Here is a 9136-nt window from a genome sequence, read left to right as displayed (position 1 = left end):
TGGAGGAAAAGATCAGGCAGCCTGCCGAGAGACCTGCAACAATAAGCGGCATTTGACCATTAAACCACACAATGATCCAAAACATATAGCCAAACAAGGCAAGAAATGGTTAACAAAGAACAATAGCAACATTTTAGAGTGGTCCAGCCATAGTCCAGACCTAATCCGTCAAAAAAGTGAGCATGAGGCCAGAGTGATGGCAAATAATCGTTCCTGCCTCAAAACCCGGGTTGCTGCTAAAAAGGTGCGGTCTAGAATCATTGTGGAGACATGGAGAGGCTTGGTAGGTATTATGAACCATTTTGAGAGCTGTGATTGCAAATAAAGATGTTTCCAGTGATTGTTAAAAAAAGGGTATGAATAATTTTGGCCATTTTTCATAAAAATGTTACAAAATACAAAAACACTTCTTTTTTCGATTCCATGCTTCTACCACATTGTCTTACAACCTTTTGGCATATGGCAGTGTCATTTTCAGTCGGAACAAACATATCAGTCAAGAGAAAATCAACTTTAAATCAATATTTGCCAGGGGTATGAATAACAGAGCAATGGCAGCACTGTCAGGTGCAGAGAGAAGAATTCAACTTAGTCCATTGCCTTCACACAACAAATCCAAAACAGTGATAGTTAATATTTTTATTTCAGGAAAACAGGAACCACTTGAATGTTTTGGGTGATATTTACAAATTGTATACTTTTCTTTGTTTCCTTTTAAATGGCCATGATCCTATCATGTTTACACACATCTATTTTACATAATTTACTTTACAACGTGTTGAAGATGGGTTTTACATTTTATACACCAAGTTACACGTAACATGAATTTACACAGAATGCTACATCAATTCAATCCTCACACACACACGTGACAGTTTACATATAAAACATACTGAGCGCATGGACTTCCTCTCCTCTCTAGACACTGAACTTCCTGTCCCCACCCTCTCTCTCTCGATCACATGACTTCACACTTGTCGGCGGTCTTCTTGAGGTCGTCCACGGTGGCCTGGGCCTTGTCCTTAAGCTGGTCCAGGTCCATGTTCTGCAGGCTGGTCAGCTGACCCAGGACCGACTGCTTGTGCTCCTCCTCCTGGTTGTCCTCGGCGATCATCTTGGCCAGCTCCGTGGGCAGCTCGACATCGTCTCCCGCCTGCTGGATCTGAGTGGCGTCCAGTTCGCTCTGGACACAGATTTACACATTGGGCAAAGTCTAAAGTCTAACTAAAGCTTGCTAAATAACTACAAATATATTTGCAAATTTAGTCTAACTAAAGCTTACTTAACAACTACAAATCTATTTGCAAATTTAGTCTAACTAAAGCTTACTTAACAACTACAAATCTATTTGCAAATTTGAGAGAGAGAGAGATCCTAAGCACAAAAATCGGTGGGTCAGCTAAAAGCTGTCTCAGGCCACATGATGCCATTAAAGTAAGTATAAGTATATATACTTTTTTGATCCCGTGAGGGAAATTTGGTCTCTGCATTTAACCCAATCGTGAATTAGTGAAACACAGCACACAGTGAACACACAGTGAGGTGAAGCACACACTAATCCCGGCGCAGTGAGCTGCCTGCTACAATAAATTTCGGGGAGCAGTGAGGGGTTAGGTGCCTTGCTCAAGGGCACTTCAGCCGCGGCCCACTGGTCGGGGCTCGAACCGGCAACCCTCCGGTTACAAGTCCAGAGTGCTAACCAGTGGGCCACGGCTGCCCCCAGTTCATTAGTTCATGCACAAGAACTCTGCTCATAGCCTGACTTTGCACTTTGCCCAGCATTCCAATTAGGGCCCGTGGGTTCAGGTGTGGAACATTAGAGAAGAGGTCAAATGGGCAGCCGTGGCCCACTGGTTAGCACTCTGGACTTGGTCTGGTCTGTCTGTCTGTAACCGGAGGGTTGCCGGTTCGAGCCCCGACCAGTGGGCCGCGGCTGAAGTGCCCTTGAGCAAGGCACCTACTGTAACCCCTCACTGCTCCCCGAGCACCGCCGTTCCTAACAACACTCCAGTATACTATAGTAATCCGTAAAGAGATATTGACATGTGTGGCGATGATGGTCAGACCTTTGGCAGCCGGTACTTTTCCCTGAAGTGAGTTCGGATGGTGGCACGCTCGGCTTTCTTCTGGGCAAAACTGTCATCTCTCTCCTGCCTATAAGAGCATCACAGATAAATAATCTCATACACACACACATATACCCACATACACAACAACAATCAGAGACTTGTAATGATGCTGGCCAAGACTGGCCGAGACTCCATATTTTGAAAAACATGATATATGAGCCTGAGTATGTGGAAAGATGTGGATGCACAAGAGTATGTGGGCCCTTTAATGGTCAGGTGTCTTTGCCCTGGCAAGCCTGTGAGTGGTGATCGGACACACCTTCTCCGATTGGACACACTTTCACTGACACACTGCCTGGAGAGTCAAAGGCAATCAAACAGCTGTCACTCGGAAATGAAACCCTGCAGATTCACATTAGACCAATACTGGAATGCCTTTCATTGGAGTGAAAACACACACACAAACACACACAGATACAGACACACACATATACTCTCTCTCTCTCACACACACACACACACACATACACTATCTCTCTCTCTCACACACACACACACATACACTCTCTCACATACACACATACACATTTAGATGGCAGCCTGTGGTCATCACAAGAGAGCAGCCAGTCACCATCCTGCTCAGTACAGCACTGATTTATTAGTAACAAAACACAACATGTGTACTTAAAGAAACAACAGTACACACACACACACAGCTCAACATGTGTACTTAAAGAAACAACAGTACACACACACACACACACACACGCACGCACACAGCTCAGTAGGAGTGACATGGACGAGCCTTCTCTCCTAATGTGAGCTCAATGGCAGTAAACACACACACACACACAGCTCAGTAGGAGTGACATGGTCTTCTCTCTTGATGTGGGCTCAAGTACACACACAAACACACACACAAAGAGAGAGAGAGATGAACGTGCCTTTTGTCCTGATGTGGGATCTCTGCCCTGCGCTTGGTTGCCTGCAGCAGGACACTGCTGGGATTTCTGAGACTCAGCATGTGCGGAGGATCTTATGAACATGAATCTTTAGGACAAGGTGACATAGCCGATCGATTGGAGCATAGCGCGCTGGATAGAAATACCAGCGTTCCGGGGAGCAGCTCACGTTACACTGGAAAAGTTTTTTTACACGGAAGGACAACATGGAAATAGAATCTGAAATGGACTGGAAAGAACACCTGCGTATGATGGCAGCAGTGATTCAATTCAGAGCTGCAAAGTGGTTTACTTCAGAGAAACATTGATATTGCGCTGCATTTTCTCAGTCATGAAGATTAACTTGATGTAGTTTATCACAGCCCATGAACCTACTGCTAGATAGGATAGGGAATAATGTCACACACACACATGCACATTCATTTCTTAGTTTTCATATCTGATGCCCAACAGGAGAAATCTCATTTCACAGTAGTGTTTCAGATGAGATCTCTCTCTCTCTCTCTCTCACACACACACACACACACACACACACACACACACCACACACATTAACAAGACAGTCGACTGAATCTAACACCAAATTGTCTCACTTTTCCTCTGCCAGTTGCTCCTGGTACTGCTCGAACTCTTCTTGGGTCATCCCTTTCGCCGCGGCCTCGGACTTTTCTCCCTCTGGCTTCTCCTCCGCGATGCCCCCAGTTAGATCCTTCAGCTGCCCGCCAATCATGTGTTTCACCATGAAAGCCATCGCGCCTTTCTGTAAAGAGACCTAACTGGATACTTCTATCAATCGAACTTGAGAGAAACGTTTGTTCAAAACACTATAAATAACGTTCCCTGAGTAAACGGTGCTGTTAAGCGAGTTTTCCTGAACGTTTGTGATTAATTGACATTATTGTATTTTTTTAATCGGTCTCCAAGCAGAATGGTAGATAATTTCAGCACCCGAATGCCGCGCACAGTTCCTCCTCGCAGTGGACCATGGCGTGAGTGGAGCGTTTCTCTTTATATGCATGTCCTGCGCTTACATGAGGATGCGCACACACGCCAGCCCGTCACATGCATCCTACAACATCCAGCGACAGCACCATAAATATAATGTTCCTTACACGACAATATTCCCATTCATTAACTTTCACTTACACAGATGTGTGCGCAACTCGAGTTGGAAATTTAAAGTGGAAAAAGAGTCGGCGTGAACGCGAGTGTAACCTTTAGAAGAAAGAAAAAGCGAAAAAAGAAATCCATGCTTACCAATGGTTAGGCCTATCTGTTTTTAGGTAGCTTAATTTACTACTTAAAGATTTGATTTAAATATCTCGGAATGAATATGCCCTGCAGCCAAATTGGTAAATATGGGCATTAATGTCTCTGTGCATGTGCTCAGAGATGTTTTGCCGGAGAACAAACATGGAAAATGTAAAAAGGGAGAGAGTGAAAGAGGGAGTGAATTTAGGGCACGTTTTTGTATGCCCAGGGCTTCCGGCTGTTGTCTAACAAGTCCTTAATGATGCGCCCTTGGACACTGAGATCTGAGTAATGCGAGTTGTAACCATGCGCTTCACACCGTTCTCCTTAGAACACAGTACAAAAGTACTTGTGTGTCCATTGATGTGTGTGTGTGTGTGCGCGCGCGTGTGTGTGTGTGTGTGGGGGATTAACAGAGAATGAGAGGTATTTTTTACCTTATGCTTGTTGCATTATAGCCTAACAGTAGGTGTTTATGAAGGATTTACTGTAAATTTCCATTAGAAAGCCATCATACCATAATCTCTATTCTCCTCATTGTTTGCTCCATTTGCACTGTGTAGACTGCCTACACAGTTCTACATGTGCAGCTCATCACTTTGCCAACTGAGTGGTCTTTTCATCCAGATGAAAGGTTGCTAGATGATGACAGACAAATGGAAATGATAGGTATAATCAAGCCTATTGTTTTGTCTCTCAGTGAGCGCAGCGCAGCAACGCTGATCTCCTGCTCCTCCGCCGCTGGGACGCCCTCTCACCTCTGAACTCTCCCATGACAGCACATCCAAATCCGTTACGTAACAAACGAAATACCACAACCTCCCAGTGACTGTCTTCAAAGATCACACACCATCCTTCTCTGCTCCTGGGAGATGGCTTACAGGAGGGGGTTGAACAACTCACTACCCACCTGCGAGTCACACAGTGCTTGAGTGTGTCTGTGTGCAAAAGCCTGAGTTGCTCCTATGGGCTTGCTTCAAGGGCATCTCCCCTTTGTGTTGGCTGGAGAATCATGTTCTATTGTCAAAGTCGCCACCTGCCCCTCAGTAAGGTCACAACCTCACACACACACAAAGAAAGGGCCTGTTATGGCCAATCATCACAACCTATTTGTTTTTGTGTGTGTTCATTTGCTTACAGATAAACACATACACACACACACAAACAGAGAGAGAGATTTATGCTGAAGTCCCTCAAAAACAGCGTAAAACGGCAGTACCTGCTGGGAATGGATCAAATCTGCATATCTTGCCAGTGGATATGACTCAATGTGGTGTGGCTTTGGCGCACGTGTCAGTGTAACGTATGTAAGGAGCACAACAGCCTCAGGCTGCTGTTCGTGATGTACGGTTGAGCACACTTCAATAGAAGCTCTGTGAGTCATTTCTGTACAGCAACAAGGAGGCTGAGTTACATGTACATCACATTCATGGATTATTTTTATTAGGTGTATAAGGACATTTTGAACAGTTTGAATGTATCGGCTTGTCAGCGTTCGAGCATGAAGATCTGATTTGCGTGGACACTGGACAGGTCAGTGGATGTATAAACACCAGCTCCATGTTTAAAACATTCCCCTTCCCACGTCCGCTTTAATCAGAGTGCTTGCCTCGCACAGCAGACTGCACATCCATCACAGGACAGAACGTAGGTCAGCCTGCTCTCCACTAGTCAGTCTGCTACATGCGGGTCAGTCTGCTCTCCACAGGTCAGTCTGCTACATGCGGGTCAGTCTGCTCTCCACAGGTCAGTCTGCTACTTGCGGGTCAGTCTGCTCTCCACTCCAGTCTGCTCTACTGTATCTACCCCAGCATATCTACCCCAGCATACTGTATCTACCCCAGCATATCTACCCCAGTATATATACCCCAGCATATCTACCCCAGCATACTGTATCTAGCATATCTACCCCAGCATACTGTATCTACCCCAGCATTCTGTATCTACCCCAGCATATGTACCCCAGTATATCTACCCCAGCATATCTACCCCAGGACCTCTGGTCAGTATGAAATAATGGAGAGCCGCTCCAGCTGGCCGTGGCTTACTGCTCTTTCTCATTATGATCCAACTCTGAGTCGCTTCTGTTCCTCTTCACAGCATCCAGTTTTCTCCAAATGGAATCAGTTCTGCCATTTAGCCTGTTAGCGTGTGTCATTACGATTACACTCACTAATAGCTAAACAAGGGCTATAAGCAGAGCTGTGGTGATGATACAATCTCTGAAGAGGAGGTGGGGGTGAAGAGGAGGTGGTAGGAAGGGAGGGGGGAAGAGGAGGAATATTGTGGCTCTGTAAATATCAGGAGGGCAGACTAGTGACTTGGGATCACACGGGGCAGGTCGGTCTTTGGTGTGCTGGACTGCAGGGAACACTGCTTATGTGTGTGTGGAGTCATGTCAGCAGGGTGTGTGAGCGTGTGTGTGTGTATGTGTGTGTGTGTGTGTGTATTTGGAGGACGCAGGGAGCACTGCTTATGTGTGTGTGGAGTCATGTCAGCAGGGTGAGTGTGTGTGTGCGTGTGTGTGTTTGGAGGATGTGTGCCCGTAGTCACCCTTCCCTTCCCCCTCGACCCCAAGGTTCCATATTTAGCCTGCTCAGGGCGCACACAATCACAAACACACACAAACAGTACACTACACTCACATAAACCCCTCTCCTAACTGCACGTGCCCATGACCTCTTCAGCACACTCTCCACTACTGCTGTACACACACACACACACACACACACACACACACACACACACACACACACATACATGTACATACACACACATACACATACACATATGCATACACTTACATACATGCCCACACACCCACATTCACATCACTACTTCCCATCTGTCTCTACATATTACAGCTATACACACACACACACACACACACACACACACACACACACACACACACACACATACTACTGCCCAATCTGTCGCTGTACATTACAGCTGTATGTACAGACTCGAACACACACACACACACACACACACACACACACACACACACACACACACACACACCAGATTAGTGGGAGGAGGGGAGGAATAGAAGAGGATGAGGAAGTGGAAGAAAAGTGGAGGAGGAGAGGAGGAAAAGAAGAGGAGGAGGACAAGATGAGAAGAAGAGAGGAGAGGAGGGGGAGAGGGGGAGAGGAGAAATATAAGTAGAGAGGAGAGAGTGAAGAGGAAAGGAAAGGAGAGGAGGAGGAGGAGGAGGAGAAGAGGACGAAAAGAGGAGAGGAAGATGAGAGGAGGAATATGTGGAGGAGAGGAGAGGAGAGGAGGAAGTGACAAGAATAGGAGAGTGGAAAAGGGGAAGGAGAGGAGAGAGGAGAGGAGAGGAGAGAACAGGAGAGAGAAGGGAGGAGAAGAGAGAACAGGAGAGAGAGGAGAGGAGAAGAGAGAACGGGAGAGAGGAGAAGAGAAGAGAGAACAGGAGAGAGAGGAGAGGAGAAGAGAGAATAGGAGAGAGAGGAGAAGAGAAGAGAGAACAGGAGAGAGAGGGGAGGAGGGGAGTGTAGAGGAGAGGAGGAAGTGACAGGAATAGGATAGTGGAAAAGGGGAAGGAGAGAGGAGGCTGGACAGTGGGAGGGTGGTGCTCTGTAAGGGGTGGGGGTCCAAATGGCAGCGAGGAGACGTGGTACAGATGGAGGGCTGAGGGACAGGGGAGCACATGCCCCTGCTGCAAACACCACAGTGCCCAAACAAACACATTAATTTACGTGTGTGCGTGTGTGTTGGAAGGTGTACATGTATTTGCTCTGGGATGAAATGTTGTGTTGGCACCGGTCTGGTTGTATGAAAATAGCATAGGATTGTTGATCTCAGTTCATCATCTAGCATCTCAGTGTTCATGGAGAGCGTCTGTGCCTCTCCCCTCCCATCCCATCAGCTGATCATGTTCAACCCAAAACATGTTCGCCTCGAAATGCCTCGACAGAGATGGAGGAGTAGGGTGGTGTCTGTCTTAATGTGTGGGGCTTTTACAGAAGGCTGGTAAATGATGACAGTGGCCCTTAAGGCAGCCTCAGCAGCTGTGCTGATCACCTACTAGATATATGAATATGACCACCTACTAGATATATGAATATGAAATACTCCTCTAGCTCATAGCAGAAAAAAAACAGACTCACATTTGTCTCAATCTATTTCTTGCATTGAGCTGAAAAACAAATAGAGTGTCTGATTTCTTTGGTGTTTCATATTTCAGTGCAGTCGAGGTGTTAAAAGCATCCAGCAGAGACAGACAGACCTATACGATTGCGTTTGGGTCTCTTATCTCAGAAACATACACCAGCAGCTGAAGAAGTGAGCCGATAATGCTTTCTCAGATTCATACACAAGTTTAAATTCGCACACACAGCACAAACATTTCAGTCTTTAACGTAAAAGGCAAGAAGAGAGAGGGGGGGGGGTAAAGAGAGAGATTTGATGTTATTTTATGTTCTGATGTTTTCTAGACTTACATACTGTATGCTTTGGCAAAACTTTCTCTGTGGTCATGCCAATAACACTTTTTTGAATTGAAAGAGAAAGAGAGAAAGGGAGAGACTACAGTGTAAGGAGAGGACAGAGAGGAGTGGGAGAAAGAGAGAATGAAGGCATGGAGGGATACAGAATGGAGAGGAGAGAAAGAGGCACAAGTACAGGGGGAGAGGAGGAAAAGGTAGAGGAAGAGAGAGATTAGGGAGCAGGAAGAGAGAAAGAGAGATGAGACAGTGAGGAAGATAGAAAGAAAAGATAGAGAGGCAGCGGAAGACAGGAGTGCTGACATGGCAGTGTGTGATGGTGTGTGTCAGGTGGAGAGAATGCCCTGCTCTGCTGACACACACCTGCTCTGCCGACACACAC

The 9136-nt window shown here is 46.2% G+C and overlaps 1 protein-coding gene across 1 annotated transcript; it reads right to left on the bottom strand.

Annotated features, from left to right (window-relative positions):
* Positions 1-624: 624 nt before the first annotated feature.
* On the bottom strand, positions 625-4055 carry LOC125303114 (complexin-3-like). Its single transcript, XM_048256648.1, has 3 exons — positions 3625-4055; positions 2067-2154; positions 625-1183 (listed from the first exon to the last, which is right to left on the bottom strand). Exons 1-3 carry the CDS (start codon positions 3780-3782, stop codon positions 959-961), a joined length of 471 nt encoding a protein of 156 aa, XP_048112605.1. The 5' UTR covers positions 3783-4055; the 3' UTR covers positions 625-958.
* Between the last annotated feature and the right edge of the window lie 5081 nt (positions 4056-9136).

This window comes from Alosa alosa, chromosome 11 (genome assembly GCF_017589495.1).
Source record: "Alosa alosa isolate M-15738 ecotype Scorff River chromosome 11, AALO_Geno_1.1, whole genome shotgun sequence".
Taxonomy (NCBI): Eukaryota; Metazoa; Chordata; class Actinopteri; order Clupeiformes; family Clupeidae; genus Alosa; species Alosa alosa.
The sequence above is the reverse complement of the archived record's forward strand: the minus strand, read 5'-3'. Positions and strand labels throughout refer to the sequence as shown.

Bases quoted from the DNA above. Each gene is read 5' to 3' on its own strand.
- LOC125303114 (XM_048256648.1), bottom strand. From the start codon at position 3,782: ATGGCTTTCATGGTGAAACACATGATTGGCGGGCAGCTGAAGGATCTA. The intron at 2,155-3,624 runs GTGAGACAATTT...ATGCTCTTATAG, and splicing joins GAGCAACTGGCAGAGGAAAA to GCAGGAGAGAGATGACAGTT. The intron at 1,184-2,066 runs GTCTGACCATCA...ATCTGTGTCCAG, and splicing joins AAAAGTACCGGCTGCCAAAG to AGCGAACTGGACGCCACTCA.